Source organism: Ochotona curzoniae, unplaced genomic scaffold (assembly GCF_017591425.1).
Source record: "Ochotona curzoniae isolate NIBS_2020 unplaced genomic scaffold, NIBS_Ocur_1.0 scaffold_3208, whole genome shotgun sequence".
In the NCBI taxonomy this organism is placed as follows: Eukaryota; Metazoa; Chordata; class Mammalia; order Lagomorpha; family Ochotonidae; genus Ochotona; species Ochotona curzoniae.
The window spans coordinates 19,433,849-19,455,833 of NW_024467106.1; the positions used below are offsets into that span (position 1 = coordinate 19,433,849).

At 40.0% G+C, this 21,985-nt stretch overlaps 1 protein-coding gene and 1 long non-coding RNA gene across 10 annotated transcripts in view; one reads left to right on the top strand and one right to left on the bottom strand.

Moving 5' to 3' along the window:
- LOC121144878 overlaps nucleotides 1-21,985 on the bottom strand; it is a 45,759-nt gene that overhangs the window by 8,741 nt on the left and 15,033 nt on the right. For 2 of the 3 annotated variants that reach the window (XR_005881922.1, XR_005881921.1), the window contains one exon: nucleotides 7,112-7,394. This is a non-coding gene — a long non-coding RNA (uncharacterized LOC121144878). Of the gene's footprint in view, nucleotides 1-7,111; nucleotides 7,395-10,582; nucleotides 10,594-21,985 lie in introns of those variants that run through there. The other variant, XR_005881923.1, reaches the window with a different exon arrangement.
- TXNDC8 (thioredoxin domain containing 8) lies at nucleotides 1,386-18,939 on the top strand. 7 transcript variants are annotated; one of them, XM_040963488.1, is made up of 6 exons: nucleotides 1,386-1,716; nucleotides 4,564-4,668; nucleotides 5,913-5,972; nucleotides 6,865-6,930; nucleotides 18,248-18,313; nucleotides 18,824-18,937. In XM_040963488.1, the coding sequence occupies exons 1-6, from the start codon at nucleotides 1,693-1,695 to the stop codon at nucleotides 18,884-18,886; spliced, it is 384 nt and encodes a 127-aa protein (XP_040819422.1). In that variant the 5' UTR covers nucleotides 1,386-1,692; the 3' UTR covers nucleotides 18,887-18,937. The 7 variants fall into 7 exon arrangements, with proteins under 7 accessions (XP_040819422.1, XP_040819423.1, XP_040819424.1 ...); XM_040963489.1 differs by lacking the exon at nucleotides 18,824-18,937 and adding an exon at nucleotides 18,706-18,732; XM_040963490.1 differs by lacking the exon at nucleotides 5,913-5,972 and having other exon boundaries at nucleotides 18,824-18,931.

Consider the following 21,985-nt stretch of genomic DNA (forward strand, 5'->3'; position numbering starts at 1 on the left):
TAACATGGGGACAAATGGTGGGAGGGGAACACAGGAAGGGAGAAGGGGAGGGGGGGTGATGAACCTCTGTGCCTATACAACGTATCGAGGGAATTAATAATTTTAAAAGGCATATCCTCCCTCCCTCTCTCTCTTTCTCTCTTTCCCTCATTCTCTCTCTCTTTCTCTTTTGCAATCTTTCTCTCATGCTCTATTTCTTTCTCTCCTTGCTTAAGATCTAATGAATATTACTAGTGGATGCATTTCTTTTTTTCCTGACATTAAATTCTGCAAAATTACAAATTATCAAATGCAGAGCACAGCAAAGACTGCTATTTTATATGACCTGATAGCTGGAAACTTTTGCCAAAAAAAAAAAAACTTTGTAAAATAAATTTACAAGAGGTTTTTTATTATTTTTTACTTTAATTAGAAAATCAAATATACAGAAAGGAGGAGAGACAGCGAGGAAGATCTTCCACCCACTGATTCACTTCCAAGTGGCTGCAATGGCTGGAGCTGCACCGATCCAAAGCTAGGAGCCCACAGCCTCTTCTGGGTTTCCCCCGTAGGTTCAGGGTACCAAGGCTTTGGGTCATGCTCCACTGCTTTCCCAGGCCAGAAACAGGGAACTGGACGGGAAACGGGGCCACTGGGATTAGAACTGGTTCCCATATTGGATCCCAGTGCATGCAAGGTGAGATCTTTAATGCTAGGTTACCACACTGGGCCCAACAAGAGTTTTCAAGAATAAACATATTGAAACAGAGACTTATGTGATTCACCTAGCTTAAACTATTATCTTGTCTGCAAAAAGAAAAGTTTGCCTGTTCTAATGACTGTTCTAGTACATTAAGAAGTTCCTTTACAAGTTCCTTTGTTCAAAACAGAGCAAAGCAACAATGTTCAGAGAATCTATGACTTTTTTCAAGATTTACTTTTGTTGGAAAAGCAGGTTCACAGAAAGAAGGAGAGACAGAAAGCTCTTCCATCTGCTGATTGACTCCCCAAATGGCTGCAATAGCCACAGTTGAGTCATTCTGAAGCCAGGAGCCAGAAGCCAGTAAGTTCTTTCAGGACTTCCATATGGGTGCAGGGTCCCAAGGCTTTGGATCATCCTCTGCTGCTTTCCCAGGTGATAAGCAGGGAGCTATATGGGAAGTGGAGCAGCCAGGACATAAACCGACACCCATATAGGATACTGGCATTTGCAGAAGAATTAGCCAATTGAGCCATTGTGCTAGGCCTATGATTTGTAAACCACATTCATAGGAACCCCATTACAGGATTAAGGCTTCAGTATTTTTTTGCAATGGTAGAAGAGTTTTTACAAAACCCTAAGTGAAAATAATTTTCATCTATTTAAATGTTATCCCAATTTCATCTTATATGAGGTCTGGGAGTAAGGGTTAGAGAAATATGGTTGGAAATACATGCAAAAGAACAGAATAAGACAGAAATGCCATTGATTCTATACACAAGGCCCCTGGTTGCTAATTCTTGGCTGGCCACAAGTCAACTAGCTAGTCATGACATAGGAGTAAAATTAGTTCCAGAGCCTGCCAAAGTTCCAGGTTCTGAAATGACATGCTGAATGATGTCACAGAGAAGTTACTTTATAATCTGGTCAGGATCCTGTAATTTCATGAGACAGCTCCAGGGATCCACTTGAACTAACAGGAGAGTGTCGTCAGTAGTTCCCAGCTGGAAATCATGGTGCGGATTATAAAAGACACGGCAAGTATTTATTTAGCTTTCATAAATATTTCAGAAGTGACTGTCTCCAGAACAGACTTAATAAACATCAAGAATGATTTCCTTCCTTGCCATGTAACTATGGAAGAGTTTTAAAATTCTGGCTTTTTGTGTTGTTCTTTGAGAAATGACATCATCCAGAGGAGTGGCCAAGCGACAAATTGATCAAAAAAGTATTTTTTTTCACCTCCTTATTTTCTTGCTCTGACACCAACTGGATACTTTGCCCTTAGCTGTACTTAGAAAACTCTGCAAAGGTTAGTAAATCCACATAGTGCACTTATCCTGGGTGATAGAACAGATTCCAGACATGACTGTAAACTAGGGGAGAAGAAATGGCAGCCAATATCAATGAACAGTTATATGGGTAACTTACCCATTGCTCAGTGTTATTGTTGCAACAGACTAAAATCTGTAGTAGACAGACATTTCTAAAGAGGACCTGCCTTCTTCAGTGGGTGATGTGGGTATTAGAATTCAGACCTTCTGACATCAGACCTCATTATGAAAGAGTAGGAGCAAGAGGAGAGTACTGGGTCATAGGGTCCTATCTGCCAGGACCCTCAGGTTCAGACTTCCGGTATCTTTCCGGAAGTGTAGCTATGTGTACAATCACAAAAATTGCACTGGCAAGATGAAAAGGAGACATTGCATGTCACTTCGTTGTAAGTATTTTCAAATATCACACATGGCTAATGCTTTGGATAGTTGCTTCCTTGTTTAACTCTCAGGGCTGTCCCAGAATAGCATGGGGCCTTACTCTTTCCAGAGAAGCTTCTTGTCCTGATGAGCAGCTGTCTCTTTGCTCAGATTTCAACTCTACACCTCACTGAAATGGACTTTGGCCAGCAAAACCACAATTTAACTCAATCCCTTTCATTACCCTTACCTTCCTGGTTTTTTTTTTTTTTTTAAGATTTATTGTTTTTATTGGAAAGTCAGGCATACAGAGAAGAGAGAGAGAGGAAGATCTTCCATCCACTGATTCATTCTCCAAGTGGCAGCAACAGCTGGAGCTGAGGTGTTCTGAAGCCAGGAGCCCACAGCCTCTTCTGGGTTTTCCCCCGTAGGTGCAGGGTCCCAAGGCTTTGAGTCGTGCTCCACTGCTTTCCCAGACCACAAACAGGGAGCTGGATGGGAAGCGGGGCTACCGGGATTAGAACCAGCATTCTTATGGGATCCTAGTGCATGCAAGATGAAGACCACTGGGTCACCACTCCAGGCCCTGTGCCTGGTTTTTACACACAGATATACCCTAAATTTTCTCTCAAAGTCTGGCATATTATAGACTTCAATGTATGTGTACAGAATGCGTATGTACAGTAGAAGTTTTCCCTTCAGATAAGATAACCAAGTCAAGTTCATGGGCCCAACCAGCCCAACTCACAACCAAGAAACAGCTACTGGAAAGTGAAGGGTATGGGGAGCTGGTGAGGATGACATCCACTTTATTCCATAAATAGGGGCTTGGCACAGCTCTCGGAAACATCAGCTACTCTATCCTACAGGAACTGCAGTAAAAGCATGAGAGTTCCTCCTTGTGAGTCAACTCTTTCACCTCTTTGAAACTAAACCAAATACAACGTAATTGTCAACTCCCCCTTTAATAGGATAGGCACACCATTTGTGTGGTTGTATGCAATTAACTCCATCCCTAATGAGGCTAGGCACTACTTGGCTTTATTAATGATCCCATCCCCCACTCACATCTTAATGATTGGCCCTGGTATGAGCTCATGATGCAATGCAGGCCCGTAAAAGGAGGTCTGGGTCCCATTTGCTACAAAGAACTCAACAGATGATGTTGTACAGTGGTTAAGGACAGGCCCTGGAATCAGACTGCTTGGGTTAATAATCCCAACCGCATCACTCTTTTCTCATCTGTGAACTGGAGATAATAGCACATGCCCTGTGTAAAGTACAAAGCTGTGTAGTGTAATGAGCCACAGAATATGTTAACTTTTACTTTTGTAATTCACTGAAAAAAGAAAAGACGCAGAGAATATTCTAGTTGAACAACCCCTTGTTCATCCAGTAACTATTGCATAACCATTCGGGTTGTAACAGTCAGGACTATGGGAGGTGCAAGAATGAATCAGGATTGAGTGCTGGAGGCCTCTGGGGAGATAAATCAGGAATCTAGCACAATCAGCGTCCATAATGCAAGTGTAGACATGGTAATCTGAGGCCTCAGGAAAGGAAGACTTCCTCCTTCAGATGATATGTGTAACTGACGGAATGAATATTTGCTGAAGATACTCAGCAAAAAGGCATGGTAGATCCTCACATGGAGAGTTTTGTTTATGCCTTTCATCAAGGCCACTCTTCCAAAGCAAAACAAAATGAGTCAAGATATTTGATGAGTTCCATTCCTTCCGAATTTTCACCACCAATGTATACGTAGGTACACACACACATATACATATATATGCATATACATCTATATACATATATACACACGTATGTGTACATATACATATATTCATATGTGTAATTATGTAGACATGACCTGAATAATACTCCTGCTCACCCCTCCTCATGTTTGCCCAATCGGTCTCAGCGTCTCCCCAGAGATAACCATCATCACCCACCTCCATCATCATTTGAATGGGCTCCTCATCTTCCAGTAGGTTTATTATCATTGATACATTATTGCAAAGAGAAATATTTCTGACAGACATTGGAAGATGTTAGTTCATACAGAAAGCAATGTGGCAGGACAACTGTTTTAAAATTGTTTAAGAACTAACCTAACAAATCATTTTCTTCTCTGCTAGACTTTGAGCTTCAGGAATTATGCTTATTTCTTCATGTATGCTTTGGTTTCAGGACGAATTGAAAACATTTTTGAAAGCTGCAGGGCACAAACTTGTGGTAGTTGAATTTTCAGCAAAATGGTGTGGCCCCTGCAAAAGGATGTCTCCTCTTTTTCATGTAAGTAGCATCAGTGTTTGTGTCACCATTCTACCAAATTTTTTAAACTGCAAAATGTTTTTCCCAATAATTCCTGGAAATTCAGTACCTATGAGTCAATTCAGAACTATGATGTTTCACAGCACTCAGTTTAACCTGAAGATGACACATAAGATCTAATTAGATGACACCAGAACATTAGCACTATTTGCCTGTAATTCTGCAAAGAGTGTCAGGATGTGAAAAATGGGATTGAGTGCTTTGTCCAGCAGTGAAGCGGCTAATTGGGGTACCCACATCCCGTATTTGAGTCCCTGATTCTAGTCCCAGTTCTGCTCCCTGATCCAGACCCCAGCTACCATTCAGCAGCTCAAGAAACTGGGTTCCTGCCAATGGAACAGGAGACCTACGCTGAGCTCCCAGCTTCAGCCTCGCCTGGTCCTAGCCTCAGCTGTGGGCATTTGAGGAGCAAACCAGCAGATGAATGATTCTCTCTCTCTCTCTCTCTCTCTCTCTCTCTCTCTCTCTCTCTCTCCTACCCCCCTCCTTCCCTCTCTTCTTCCCTCCCTTCTCCCTCCCCCCTCTCCCCACTTCTTATCCTCACTCTCCACTTTCTAATAAATAAATTAATCAAAATTAAAAAATATTTGCCAAGGAGTCCAACTGTGTAAATGGATTACTCACATGACAATAAGTGTATTTTACCAAAATTCCAGAGTTCAGAACTTCTAAACATTAGAACAATTTGCAGAGCACAATAAGCAAAAATGTTTATTTTAAACTTTAAAAGAATAAACATTCTCCAGTTCTCCAACTACTATTATCAGAATAAATCATGTGCCTTTTAAAAAGGCATTCTGTTTTTTCCGTACCTTATTGGGACATAACTGACAAAGCTGAGCATATTTAATGTACACAATTGATGAGCCTGAACATTTGTAAATATGTATCAATCACTTCCAACATTTGCTTGCTTTGTTTTCCCTCCTGTAATTAGAATATTGAACATGAGACTCATACTTTTAATGTCTTTAAGGGCACAATGTCACATTATTAACTACAGACACTACACAGACTGAAGTAGATGTCATATCCCTATCCCTTGATTTCATCTGGCTTTTGACTCGGTGCTCCCAGTTCTAGGTGGTAGGGAGATGCCAGAAGGAAACTTAGTTAACAACCTCCTTTCTGAAACAATACTACTAGTACCTATTTTAATATGAACACTATACTAATGAGGAAATTTTATTCTTTCATTTTTGAAGGCACTGTCTCAGCAATACCAAAATGTAATGTTTGCTAACGTGGATGTCGATGATTCTCCGGTAAGAATCTTAAATTTTCCATGGAGAAGCTTAAAATTCAATGCAATTTCACTGAGTAGCACTCTCTCGGCAATTACATTACCAAATACAATCAGCATAAAATATTCCAGATAAAAATATTTTAAATGCTCTCATGTTGCTCCTGTGTGTTTTGTATTACATTCAGCCCTTTGTATGCATGGATTATGGATTTAAGAAATCAACCAATATTCATCTATATCTTCTTTTAAAATTGTGTCTATCTGAACACTTACACATGTCTCTTGAGATTATTCCTAGACAACAATATAATAACTATTAACATAGCACTCGTATTAGATATTATAACTAACCTAGAGGTAGCAAGTGTACAGAAGGAGAAGCTTTGGGGCAGGCTCCTACCCACCCTGTATCAGGATGCCTGGATTCAAGTGCTGGCTGGCTCATAGTCCAGCTTCCTGCTGATGTGCACATTGAGAGGTGAGTGGTGAGAACTCAGACAGTTGGATCTTGGCTAACCATGTGGGAAACTCAAATTCAATTATTGTTTCCTGGCTTCAGCCTGGCTCAGACCTGGATGTTGTGGATATTTAGGGAGTAAACCAGAGGATAAGAGCTCTCTCTCTCTCTCTCTCTTTAACCCTATGGTTTTAAATTAGAAAAGGGTAAGCCTTTTCTAAAATGCTACACAAATATAATATTCTGTTTCTCCAGTAAAGATTATAAAGATCTCCTTATTCTTCCTTAATTATGCAACAGCCTTTTTCCTGACCAGGTTCCACTGGGGCCCATCTTTCCCAAAGTTGTTTAAATCAAGCTCACTTCAGGGCAGGTGTTTCTAAGAAACTTCAAGATTTTTGACACAAGAGAGGAAACCAAAATACTGACTTTATGCCCTTTCTTTTTTTCCTAGGAATTGGCTAACACTTGTCACATCAAAGTAATACCCACATTTCAGATGTTCAAGAAAAGCCAGAAGGTATGTTTCCATGGTGATTAGCAATATTTATTTTGATTATAGATTCATTAACACCCAAGAAACACCTAGAATAAGGAAAATACTGCACTTGTTTTACTACTGAGCACTGTCATTTTCAATTGCCAAATTTTTGTTTACCAGCAATGGGTTAAAAAAATGCATAGCTAGTAATAAATCTTACCTGACATATCCAGATCCATAAAAATTTTCCTGCCCTGGGCAGAGCCATCAAGAAAAATCTTCCAGAGAAGGACAGGATGCAATTCTTACATGAAGCTATTTATATTGCTTACATTGTTAACGACACCAGAGAAACGTAAACTATCACAAGGCAACATTGCCTCATGCTGGAGCAGACAAGCTCTGGGTCCAGACGCCCCTGGCTTAAGAAGTGCTTCTACCACTTTTCCCGCTGTGGAACTTGGAGTAGTTTACTTGTTCTATTTGTGTCTCAGTTTCCCCATCTGCAAAAACACAGAACATGGTGGCTTTTTTTTTCTCATAAAATTGCTGTGAGAATTTAACTATTTGCAATATGATTAGAATAGTTAGATCCATTTGGGCATTAAATATTCAGCAATTTATGTTAGTTTTCTTAAGACATCAATGAAATAAAATGTCTAAAATATTCAGCATATAATGAAACGTGTACTTTCCACTTATTCCCTCACCTATCTGCTATCTTACAAGTCATGAAGAACCTCCCTGCCATGTCCCAATCCTGTATTCCTTGGATACATGGGAGCACCATTCACTCACCAGTTTCTGTATTCAGGGAATTTACCTCTCTTGTCTACCAGCTCCTCCCACCAAGCTCTTCAGTGGTAATCTGTGCCTGATTGCCCTCCAGTAAAAGTGTATCACTAGGCTCTATACTTTTTTCCAGTCCATCTTCTCCCCTTCAGTAATTTCATCCCTGCTTTTAATTGCAGCAACAAATATATTTTATTTAAATGATGTCAGTAGCCTCCCTCATGGCCAAACTTAACTCCATAGTCCTGTTCACTTCTCCAAATCATCCTTGCACAGATCCCTATATGTCATTCCATTTTTTAAAAGTTGATACCCTTCCCTCTCTGCTTCTTACAGGATCAAGGCAAACCCTTATACTCAAGGCTACCATCCCAGTTTCTCCATCATCATATTATCCACTATACTATTACAAACCCTTTTATGTTTGAGTCATATCTTATATTCATGTATTTTTCTATTCCAAGCACCCAGAGGAATTTGGTCTTCCCTGAAATCCCATTGTCTATAAGAGTTTCATATGGATTTTCCTGAAACTCATTACATTTTCATATAAACCATTACGTACATTCACATAACAGGAGGGTGACCAAGGAAACAAACATGTGAGTTCTACTGTCTTTCCTCCTGTCCTGACTCTGTACCAAATATGAGTCAGAGCAAGTTTCTCTCCAGTTCAAGACAGGTTTCTGACTTTCCTTCTTCTGTAAATGACCTTGACTGGTGGCTGTTTGAGATGATGAAAGAGACTGAACTCTCAACTCATTGGTTATAAACTTTCAAGCAAATCTAAGCAGTGATTTGAGGAAAGCTTGGCCCTGTTTCAACTTGAAGTTCTGGATAGAGATAACAAAGACTGCATTAAGAGGCTGAGCAGTATTCTTAAAATTATGTCTTGGGATAAGCACTGCAGCATAGGAAGTTAAACTGCCCACTACTGCACCAGTATGCCATATGGGTTCTGGTTCAAGTCCTGGATGGCTGTGAGCAAGTTCCCTCTGCCTGGGGAAGTGGCAGGAGATGGCCCAAGTACTTAGGTACTTGCAATCACCTGGGAGACCCAAATGAAGTTCCTGGTTCCTGGCTGTGGCCTGGCCAGGTCCCAGCTTTTGCAGTCATTTGGAAAGTAAGCCAGCAGATGGCAGAACTCTCGCTCTCTCTGTCTTCCTCTCTCTCCTCCCTCTCTGTAACTCAGCCTTTCAAATAAACAAACAAACCTTTAAAAAAAATTTATAACTTAACTGGTCTTAAAGGGTAGGACTCTCTTTTTGTTTGTTTATTTATTTTAAAGGGCAAGTCAACAAAAATAGACAAACAGAAAGGCAGTGAGAGATCTCTCATCTGCTATTTCACTCCCAGAAGCCTGAAATACATGATTCTGGGCCATAACAAAGCCAGCAAACTCCAGTTCTGTCTGGGCCTTAGGCATAGGGTATTAAGGATCCAACTATTAGAACCGTTCCTGCTGACTCCCGAAGTATACATCAGCAGGAGGCTGTAATTAGAAGTGGATCTGGGACTCGAAACCCAGCACTCTGACATGAAATGAGAGTGTCCCAAATGGCATTTTAATCATTAAGCCAAAGTCCAACCCCTATGACTCTCTCAAACTGATAGAACAAAATGCCTGGGCTCTAGGGATTATGAAAAACCTCAGCTTTGAATATTCTACCAAGTACCTATTGGAAAATGAAGTTAACTTTATGTATTCCTAATAAAACAAAGGGTTGAGACCATCTATTATTATGTAAACAAGGAAGGCTTCTTTTAAAATTTGAATATGTATTCTCTGTTTCCTGATGGCTTCATACTTGAATCAATTTAGATATCATAGGAAACCCTTCAGAAAAATTTCTAACACTGGGCATATTTGGCAAAGAATATCAATCTACTGTGCAAAAACACAAGGGCCAAACAAGACGATGAGATCCGACAGGGTCAGTACTCCAAATCTTTTATCTCTTAGATTCAACCTCCAGCACACAATGCCTGGATAGCACTGGGTAGAGTTCAGTGCAGATTGTACTTCTAGCATTGCATCCAAAACTGAAGTTAAATCATGACATTTCTGAAAAGTCTTCCAGGTTCTTGACCTTTTAAATTTTTTTTTCATTTTTATTTGCATGGCAGAGAAATAGAGAAATCTTTCATTTGCTGATTCATTCTCAAAATGCCCACAATAGCTGTTAATAGCTGGGGCAGGAATAAGACAAAGCTAGGAACCCAGTACTAAATCTAGGTCTCCCCTCATAGGTGGTAAGGACCTAAGCATTTGAACCATCCTTGCTGCTTCCCACAGTTCTCATTAGCAAGAATTTAGAATTGGTAATGGAGCCAGACTTGAAACTCAGGCATCCTGGTGTGGAATGGGGGCATCGCAAGTGGCATCATCACTCCTGTACTAAATGCCAGCCAGCATCCTTCTCCCAGGTTCTGCCTCACAATGGTCTACAAGGAAAGTCATTGGAACTAGAGCAAAATTGGGGTGTTAATAATAGGCGCTTAGGTCAATTTCCTCTTTAACAGAATTGATTAGGAAGGTTTCCGTTGACATCTACTGCTTTCCAGGGCTAGAGAAAAATAAGCCCAAGTTTTTTAAGCATCTGAATAAATATGGTGCTCTCTTTCATCTGGGATGGCACAATTGAAAACTGACTTACTAAAGGAGTTAGATGCCATTTATCTATTACAAAAAGTACCCAGAGCACACTTTCTGTTAAGAGTTGTTTTGCAAAATGCATTCTCATTTCTAATAAAATACCTGGCAAAGAGCCACCATCAGTTACATTCTTATGACTGCATATTGCATAAGAAGCCTGATGATAATGCCTACCAGTTGTGCCCTTGAAAGCATCATCTGCCTCCTTGCTTGAGATTGGAAGACTTAGAGAATCCCCTGGGTTTCTCTTTGTACTGCTGCCAGGAATCTCAGTTGCTTTCTCCACTCAAATCACAGATACAGTAACTCACCCAGTTTCCTGGCCTAACTACTATTCCCACACTGCATCATCTTTAATGGTTTCATTATTTTATCTTGCCTTTTAATACTAGCTACTACTTTCAAAGTAAGTAAATCATAAAATGAAGCTCCAGGAGAGTAAAGCATTATCAAGCTATTTGCGATGATCTAGAGCCATAGAGGAAAATAGACAGACCCTGGCCATCACTGGAAGTTATCCTACAGAGGATGTGCAGAAATACTGTGGTGCAATAGAAACACCTGTAATTATGTCCTTGTTTAGGGCTAAGGAGAGCTGATTTCAGACAATAAATAAGGTGTGCTGTTCCTTCTCGCTTTGTTTCTTATGTTTTCACTGTAGATATCTTTCCATATTCCAGAAAGATTAATTGGGATAAAATAATTCATTCCTATGGTAATTTCCAGATAGACCACCTGAAATTTTGGCTGTTTTTTTTTTGTAACCAGATATGACACTTTATTCTCCTGTAAGAACAGTAGTTTTCCTTTATCCATGGAAAATACATTCCAACATATCCAGTTGTTGCCTGAAACAGTGTATATACCGTATATTTTCCTATTCTTTCATAGATGTTAGAAATGTCAGAATGTGGGAGGTTTTTTCCTTTTAAAAAGGGAAAATCACTTTTTCACTTTAAAGAAGAACTCATTTCATACCTTGTCTATGATACACAGAAATTGCCACCACCACTACTCTTACACATTGGGAATATTATTAAGTAAAAAAAGAGTTACCTGAACACAAGTGCTGTATTACTGTGATAGTCAATCTGATAATCCAGACAGCTTCTAGATGATGAGGTGATTAATGGGCAGGTAGAGTATACAACATAGGCCACCAAATAAATAAATGAATGAAACACTATAGGTAATGCTGGACAAAGGGCAAGGTGGGGGCAACAGGTGATACAGTAGGAGGTGAAGAGTGTAATAGTCCCTAGAGAATTACCTTCCCAAATAATCACTGATAAAACTCACACAAGACATGGACTGTCCCATCTTTCAAAACTGAGTCCACAGTGATCTATTACTTCTCTGGAGTCAGACAACTTTCAGTTGAACCCAGGTCTATCTCTTAGGGTAGGTGTCCTTAGGAATGTACCTTAACTACCTTCATTTCCTATGAAATGGGGACAATACCCACCTTTGAATGATTGTCATGAAAATGTGTGATAAGGTATATAGCCCCTAGCATTGGACTTGGTACATTCTATAAAATGTAACTATGACTAAATCCCAGGATCTAGCTGTGTGTCTTTTTGCCTGAACATTTACAAATAGAGTAGCATACAGAAAGAAGGTTAGGAGGGACTTCTAAAATTCTAAATAAGCACACAACCATTCAAGCTAAGCCATCTTAGTAGGATTTGCCTATGCAAAGACTTCTGACCTGCTGGGGATTGTGTGAGACCCAGGGAGTCCTGGCTAGGGAGGTATAGCAACTTGCACACAGTCTCCAGGGTTTTGACAGATGAATATTTTTAAAACAAGATGTTTATCAATATAGTAAGCAACTTCCCCAGTGTCAGGATTGATTATGGGGAGCAAAAACTAATGAATATATATAGAGAGGGAGAGGAGTGCAATAACTATTTAGCACCATTTAATGATCTGATCACCACTGATAAAAGCGCTTCTCTTACCTATGCCCAAGTAAGCCAACATCTTGTAAGTATAGGGTCATTATTTTTTCTCATGATGGATCTTTGAGTTGATTTTAATGTTTTTACTTAATATCTATTCAAATACTGTTTGTCTTGAGTTTTCAGAACTCACCAAATTTTCACCGTGGTCTCAACCCAGCTCATCTCCTCTGAAGTTCTAATTGTTGAAATGCAGGAATGTTGTTTTGTGATTCAACAGAAGAACTTACAAGATTCTAGAGCAGATTATAACCATAGCTAGGATTTATCATAGCAGACAACACAGAGTGAAAAATAGCAGGCATAAAACAGCACCCACTGGTCAAGGCTAGCAGAGATTTCTGATGGTCTTCCTTGTCCAAGGACATGGGGGATGCTCTCGTTCTCGACAATGAACTTTCAATAAATGCCCGGAATGAATCTGTCTAGTGACACTATTTGAATCTTGAGGTACTGAGTTCTTTATGAGGATGAGGGGTGCATGTCACGTAAACATATTTTTTTATACAACCTTGGCTATATAACCAACCATGGCAATACAAGCTCAGTGCCCCAACAATAAACCAGCTGCACATTGTCCATAGTGGTGTTTTCTATAAAGTTTCTTGACAAGTCAGCCAGGCATGGTCCACCATTCCAGGTACATATACAAAGTTACCCATCACCAACACTAAGAATACCTGGGCAGGCACATTGGCAGGACAGTGAAGGATCAGTGGGAGTAAGCAGTCAGACCTGCTGCCTCTGCCCTTTTCTCACAAGAAGCTATGTAAGTAATCTAAACAGCACCTTTACAGGTGAGTCAGGGGACTAAATCAAGCTCACTGCAGAGTATGAGTAGCACCCTATGTCAACAGCCTTTGGATTTTTCATTTGAAGCCTAGACCTTGAGACTGTGCACCTATGGGCTGTAGAAAAGAAATGTAACTTTGCAGGTAAAAGAGATACTGCTGCTTTGCACAAATATCAGTACTCAAAAGTGAGAAAAGGGATGACAGTCTTCCAGACCCATGTACAGAAGGCAGGCCTTGGGCCCTCTCCTCTGTGCTATCCAGAAGAACAATGGAAGACAACATACCTGTCCACTAAAGAGTTGTCACCAAGAGAGATGGCATGAGAATAGATGTGAGATCATTACAGCATCTGCGTGTAATGAATAACTCACCTCTGAACTTGAGGGGAAATAAGTGAGGAGACACGGGAAACAGGCAGATTTCTCTAACATTAGGCATTTGAGTAGATTTTCCAGTAGAAATGTGAAAGCAGAAGTATACACTATTGAAGGAAATAGTCCCCAAAACCATGTTTATTCCTGAAAACAAGGATTCATACTATATTTTCAGTGAGCATCACGCCTGCTTTTTTCCCTTTCAGGGGAAACTATGCTGCACCAAGTACCTAGATTTTGAACAGCATCTCAACAACTTCAGTTATGTGAGATTTAAAAAAAAAAATGTGGCAAACTACAACCCAAGGGTCACATCTGACCTTCACCTGTTTTTGTAAATAAGAAGTTTGCCTGGAACACAGCCATGCCATTTGGTTCCATACCAACTGTTGTGCTTTAGCACAACAACAAAAAGTTTAGCAGCTGCAACAGAGAAAGTGCATACTCTGCAAAGGCTAAACTAGATATTATTTGACTCTTCAGGACACAATTTTATCTACCCCAACACAGATTTTAAAAATAACACTTTTGTTGTTATCCATCTCACCAATTCAAAGCAATGGCAAGAAAATAAGGGCAAAGTGGTACTTTACTGACATCTCATCTCACTACTAGAATAAGTTGAGAATGCTGGCAGAAATAAGAAAAACAATTAACAGGTTGATTTATGGTGTTTTCCCCCTTGAATTATACGCACATCATTTCAAGCTACCTTTTTTTTTTTTTTTTTTAGCTCAACTCCATTAACCTTAATTGATCTTGCATTTACAAGCTCTGTCCTGGGAATTTTGAAAGCTCAAATATCCATTACAAACATGATGTGGATGGTTGTAGGAAAGAATTGTGTAGAGTGCGTAGTCTGAGAAAGGACCCAAAAGAGGATCAGCCAGGAGTTAACATTCCCTCGTCCACAATTAAAGACAGAGATACTTTGTAAACTTCTGTCTTGGACATATCATTTCCATCTTATTCATACCATTGAATGCCTTAATGTATCATTCTTTTATAAGAAAAATAATAAGTATCATAAATTATGAAACTATTGCACACACATAGATTTCTACATCTATACCCTATTCATGCCTTGCTGTGGTTGGTTGGGGTTTCTTTGTTTACCATCATTACTGATGTTGTTGCTTCAGATTTTGTTGTTGCTAATAGATGTTAGTACAGATGTCAGGAAAATTGATGGATCATACAGCTAGTCCAAATGTAATTCAGGCTTCCACTCAAGCAAAATCATACATCAACTGACTGAGAGATTTTATTGTGATTATTTTATGAGTGCATGATTAGTCAGGCTCTGAAGTCCATCTGTTAGGAGAAGGGCCACCATCTCCACCCTCGTTGCATTTTCACAATAACAGTAATGGATTCTTACAGCTGATGGTGTTTTCTTGGCATTAAAAAACCAACAACAAAAGGAAAGGAACTCAGGTTGAACCTGGGTTATGAGGAATCAGGAAAAGGAGCTTCATTTTCCTGTTTTCTTTTTGTGTTAAGCTTGAAAATATGGGTAATAAATGTTCTTTTTAAAAGAAAACTTGTTGGGGGGGAGGGGAGTGGACATTTGGTGTGATTTTTTTTTTAATGTAACTGGGGATACCTGCATCCTGTGGCAGAGTGCCTGGGTGAGTCCCTGCTCTGCTCCCCACTCCAGCTGCCTGCTATGCACATCCTAGAGGCAGCAACCAATGACTCAAGTACTTGGGTCCTTGTCACCCACAGGGGAGACTGAGGTTGAAACCAGGATCCCGGTGTAGGCCTGGGCTAGCTCCAGCTGTTTCAGGTATTTGATGACTGTACCAGGAAATGGAAACTCGCTCTCTCTCTCTTCACTTAAAATAAATACACTATTTTAAAATAAATTAAAATTTATAAAATAAAACCCTTTTGCATGGACTTCGACCCCTATCCCATTGGTCTCAGCATACTGGAGCTCATGGTTTGCCTTTACATCATTGTTAGGCAGGCAACAAGGTATATCATTGAAGAAATTGAGAAAAATAAATTCACAAACTAATTTTTCCTGGTGGAGTGAACCTCCAAAAGGCACAGCCCAGCACCAGATTAACATGACACCACACCTTGGAGAAGAATTGTTAGTTTCCTTGTCTACATACTTTCTTAAAAGATAAAAGTTGGTGTTTATTCATCAGCTCCATTATTAAGCTCCTGAGTATTTTAAAGTTCAAGGTCACACAGAGAGACAGAGGTGTAATATTTGTCTCTGGCAAATTAGACAAAGAAAGGATAGGACAGGTAATATTATGTCCCTCATACTTAACACTGTCTACAGCCTTGAACTTGAATGACCAGAAATCATCTTGGTTAATCTTAGGCCTACAACCATCAATGAAACATTTATTTCATATAAAGTACTGGGTTAGATACTGAAAGTAAGGAGGAAAAAATCTTGATCTAGTGGAAACAAATGACAAAATCAATTACTTAATATGAAGAGTATGGTGGGGAAAAAAAAAGAGCATTGTGAAATCACAGAGAAAGGTTCAAGGAAGATTTCATGAATTTAAGTCCAATATCACAAGGCCTATAGTTAAGATTAACAAGCAGATAAGGTGGGAGGAAGAATGTGCATGGGTCAGGAGTTATTTGAATAATAATAATGTAAAATTACCAATGGTAATTGGTATTTTGTGTGTTTTATTCAAAGTAAATCTGGCTCACGGTAGGCATTCATTAATTAGAATGGTATCCCAGTCTAAATAGTACTAAATTCATTTATGTTTCACATATGCCTTACATACATAACCTGAAGACACTTGTATGTAATATTTTTGATAATTGTGTGCACAAAACAAAGTTTATGTTCCTTAAACCAAAGACTTACGGTGTCATCATGGCACTCAAAAATTTCAGATTTTGGAGATTTAGGGTTTTAGATTTTTTAAGTGAAGGCTTTTCAACCTTGTATTTGTAAAGTAGACCAATGGATCCCACTCTAATTTGTTTCTGGAGTTCAGCATTTACAGAACGAGCCACAGTGAGAGCAACAGATGAAAATCAAGGAGGCCTGTAAGAGACTTGGATTTTATGGGGATAAGGAAAACATTAAGAACATTTATAAGAAATAATGGGTTGGGTTTGTAGTTTCAAACTTCAGGAGAAAAGAGTCTTACAGGGCACAGCACTAGAGACAGACGAGGTAGAGCTTCTGCTAAAGTTTAGATAAAAGCTGACCAAAGCAAAAGCCACTGAGGAGGTAGCAAAATGTAGTGATCACCAAAGCCAACAGAATGATGTCCCCACAAAGATATGGACAAGAAGCGTACTGGAAGCACTATTTGTGGTAGCCAAACGGAATAAACTGCATAATATTGGTGCTTTGGGAATGTAAAAACATATGGAAAAGGAATGTACTGCTGCTATATAGACATCTCATGAACCTCATGTTAAAGTAAAGAAAAAAAAAATTAGAATTCCAAATCAGGCAAAACTAATGCGGTGGGAAACATTCTGAGGAATGGTTGTCTAGGAGGAGGAGCCCGGAAACTTAACAACTCATCAGGAGTTGGGTGTGGCTCAACAATTCATTCTCTTTGTAATAATTGCCCAAACTGAATCTTTACAACTTGTACAAATTTCTGAGCACATGACAATTTTTTTCTTATCTGGCTTCAGTTTCCTGGTTTGAGTGATCAGGATAATGTCACTCTGTGTGTATAGCCCAGACTTTGATTATACTTGTGGCTTTTAGCTGCTCTTGGTGGTTGCCAAGTGACATACACAGGTGTGTCATAATCCCATGGTCATGAACATCACCACTCCCTGGAGATCCCCATGCCTCCTTTCTCTTACCCTCCATGCACCTGTGTCAGTCCTCCACAAGGGGAGATTTCCTCCAAGAAAAGGGACCTTTTCCTTACACTTTGGCTCCACGCTTTTGGCAGTGGATGGCCAAAAGTGGGTAGATACAATCAGGTCCATGAAAATTATTGCCACATAGTTAATAAGGACCACCTGGGGGTCCAGAGGACCTACTAGAATTACATGCTGGTAATCATGGGATGAAGAAACAGTTTCTCATCGCTGCATTGCTAGTGCCTCTTCAGCTCACATGGTCTCTTTTGCACCTTAACTTGTACCTAACTACTCCTGAAACAGAGTAGCGATAGGACTGGGAGGTATCTTGAACAGAAGCTACCAGGGAGGAATAGGTGAGAGTGGTGATGCCCACCTTTTCAGTTCACATGAGAAACACTGAGACTCAGGTGACTCTCAAAGCCTTCCATGGAAGCTGCATTCCTCCCCAGCACTGGGTAGAGAAAAGGGATAACTTTAAGATCAGATAGGACTGTCTGAGGAGTTCCGTGCTCCAAAGTTGAAAGTATTTAAAAAGCACACCCCTCTCTCCCGCCTTGCAGCCTCATGGACATACTAAGGCTTCCTCTGCTTCGCCTTGGTCCCTAGCTAACTTAGCAATGAGTTCTACTTTCTGCCACTTGGCTAATATTAGATCCTTTTTCTGCTTCCTGCCAAGTCTTCTCATTCAAATATAGAAGCCCACCTAAGTTCTCTGCCAAGAGTTCTTGTCCCAATATGTAGCCTGGCCTCAGGTTTCCCCGAAGGTTATAAACTGCTTTGATGACCTGGTGCTGCCACCCAGGTGAATCCAGACTTTCAGGAAAGAGAAACTTACCCAGGTGCTTTGTAACACTCCTCTCCCTGGCCAAAGGCAAGAGAACTATTTTATAGGGGAGATGGTTACAAACCTGGCAACTCAGATAAAGCATGAAATTCTGCACCTATGCTTAGGTAAACCTATTCTCAAGAATCAAAAGAATAATTTGCTGTTATGGAAGTGGATTCATGCGCAATCTGGTAAGTGAAACGGCATCCACAGGGAATCACAAGGCGGGTTTACTTGCAAAAAGGACTAACAGAACAGCTCTGGGGCAGAATCATCACATGCGTGGACATTTGCCTCTCTCCAGCACATGAGCACAAGTCTAAAGTCTAGCTGGGTTTAGACTTTTCCAACCCCAGCCCCATCTGATTTCAGATCATACATATGAAATAAGAAGTATTCAATACGTATTTGTGAAAGCTCAATGAAGTTCCAATGACTGAATTTTTTTATTGTAAGTTTAAATCTCTGGCTAGAGGAATACTTTGGAGTACCATAAAGACTTGGCAGAGCATGAAAGCAGTTTGAAAGAGCAATGAATACTAAAGTATCATGAATTAAATATGTTTAATGGGTATATTTAAAGTGCCTTGCAGATGATGGAAATGAATAGTAGTTTTACACTCAAGAAGAAAACCCTAAAATCATGTCTTTGTAATAACTTGAGACCAATCTATGTTTCTCCTTTGTGTGTTTGTGAACAGATTTTTGAATTTTGTGGAGCTGATGCTAAAAAACTGGCAGCGAAGATTAAAGAACTAATGTGAGCAAATCTTCACAACAAAATACATTTGTGACATTTTAAAAGACAACACTAAGTGTGTTTATGTTTTCTTTTCTAGCAAGTGCTGTAATCTTCTCAAATCCCTTAATGTGTTCTGATTGACTACTATATTGCGATCTCACTGAATAATTGCATAAATGGTTGTACTGTAAGGAGATGCGGCATTTCCCTTCTCCCACCTGCCTTTGCCACCTTAATCGGAGCACGTTCCTTGGAATGTTTTTATAACCTTCACAACACAGTCCTTGCATAGCTAAAATCAGAGCTTCAAGGTATTCCAGAGATTACCAAAGACACAATTCTTTGTATGTTTCAAAGCATACTTCTAAATGCTCATGAAAATGGAATTAGAAGATCATTAAGTTTTGATGCCAAAACCATTAAAAATATATGGATAATTATTTATAATACATATTTTACATGGACCTTTTTGGAAAAAAAAAAACCTTTGTTATAGCAGCATCTCCCCAGGTGAACCATTATTTATGAACACAAGATTCTTCTCAATGCATCATATTAGGTTTGAACCGTGTCATTTTTATTTTCCCCTGGCCTTTTCAAAATTCTTTCTAAAAGAATCCAGGCCCAACGCAATAGCCTAGCAGCTAAGGTCTTTGCCTTGCATGTAGTGGGATCCCTTACAGGCACCAGTTCTAATCCCCACAGCCCCGCTTCCCATCCAGCTCCTTGCTTGTGGCCTGGGAAAGCAGTCAAGAACAGCCCAAGGCCTTGGGATCCTGCACCTGCGTGGGAGACCCGGAAAAGGCTCTGGGCTCCTGGCTTCGGATTGGCTCAGCTTGGCTTTGGATTGTTGCAGGCACTTGGAGGGTAAATCGACGGACAGAGGATCTTCCTCTCTGTCTCTCTTCCTCTCTGTATAGCTGACTTTCCAATAAAAATAAAATCTGTTTTTAAAAGCTATAATTTAAAGGCTAGAAATGGCTTGATAAAAGTTTATGTATCTATATCTATATATAGCTTTGCTTACCTCTATAAATATTTCATGTACGCAACATACTAGACTTCTGCTTCCATCAGCTCACTTAACCTTGGTTAAATTTTCAAAGTAGCATTTTGCCGGAAAATTGTTAACTGGCTCCCAAGAGGAAGAGTGCTGGTAGGTATTGGTTGACCACTTCTGAGATGAAAATACTTGACAGATTTCCAGTTGCTAATAGCATCACTGAGTATGAAGTGGGAAAGACAATCAGGTATTATAAGCCCCTGCACTAAATTCTGTTCTATGACACCACTACCTATACTGGAAGTACTGCTTTTACTTTTATTTTCTTTTCAAGGAGAAAACAGACACAAGAAAGTTAAATGACTCACCAAAATTTTCCAAAAGATCCAATTAGATCCAATTAGATCCTCAGCTGTATTGCCAAAGCAGAGACCAAGTCTTTAAGATAATATTATACAGTGGAGAGTATGTGGTAGTGCCATTTTTATGTTTATCTTGAGTTCTGTCAGCTGCACTGACTGCTTAGCAGAACTGTGTCAAAAAATTCAGTTCTTGTTTGGCACCCTCGTTGTTTTAAAGTATTTGATTATTTGAAAGAGAGAAAGAGGGAGAGACAAAGTGAGAAAGTCTTTTACCCACTGGTCCACTCACCAGATGGCTGCAAGAACCAGGGCTGGCCAGGCCAAAGCCAAGAGTTTCATCTGAGTCACCCACCAGGATGACGGGACCCTTGCACTTGAACCACTATTTGCAGCTCTTCTCAGGCCGTTAGCATTGGAGCTGGATTAGCCAGGACACAAACTGGTCAGTGTCCATATGGGATGCCATCCCAGGCAGTGGCATTATCTGCTATGCCACAATGCCAGACCCCTCTGGTATCCTCATTTTAATAAAAGTCATTTAGAGAGTTTTAAAGTAATATAGGCTTGATTTTTGGAACTAGTACCCCCATTTTTAAGCATCACTAAAATTTACCCCATTTTTTTTTTTTTGCACTACACTCTGGCTCATCTCTTAAACATTCAAGATACTTTTAAAAAGTTCTTACAATTGCCAATTTATAGATAAGTTAATAAATTCAGAGGTTGACTTATTCAAGACAACAAAGTAGAAGAGACAGAATTCATACCAAAATCCATCTATCTCTAAACTCAGTGGATCTCCACCAGGAATGTAGCCGTTCTGTATGCAGCACCATTCCTTAGCTTCAACCGCATGGTCTACTTCCCTGTAGTGTCATGCCTACCCTTCCACTCACTAAAGCAAGCCCATTGGTTCTCCGTGAGTCCCCTGCACAGAGAGACTCAGACTGAGCCATAGGCTCTTGTTTTAGTCTTACCCAGTCCTAGCTATTACAGGCATTGGAAAAAGAAAACTTGTATATGCAAGTATCTCTCTCTCTCCCACTCTCTTTCTCTCATCCTGCAGCATTTCTTTCTGGTGAAGCACTCTTATCTCCAGTGAACATGCTTGAGCATGCCAACAAAGTCCTGGCTTATTGCCCATGTTTATTCATCTGGAACTACAAATTTCAATGGACCTATACAAATCTTCCTCCTGTTTATTTCTATGGAATCCAGTCAAAGGTAGTTCTAGAGAATGTATGAGCTAAGCCGGGACAGCTAAGACCTGTCCCACAGATCTAATAACTTCTTACCCTTCTTTTTTTTTCCCCCCTCTACCTTCCCCACTAACAACTTCCTCCTTCTCCAGAGCCTTTCTTGGTTCCCCTGGATCTCTGCCTGCTTGGCCTATGTGGAAGGTTATATGCACGTGGCACTGTGTCCCCTTAGTTAATCCCTTGTCTCTGTTAACCAAGACTTCAGCCTAGCCTGTTCATTTGTCATGCAGCAAAAGCAGTGGGCTGCACCCCAGTTTCTCTTCTCTGTCCTTGGAGGAGCTGTGCTGGGAGTCCCTTGATAAGCAACTCCAAGAAGTCAAATGTGACCCACATCTTATTTGCAGGCCACAAATGGTGAATACGATCCTAGGCACAACCCAAGGCATAGTTTCCAGATTATATGCTAGTTTATGTGCTATATGATTCCCGGCTTACCTGCCCGTGACCTGAGGCACAGCTTCCAGCTGTTCATGTGGAACATGATCTGTGACTTGGCT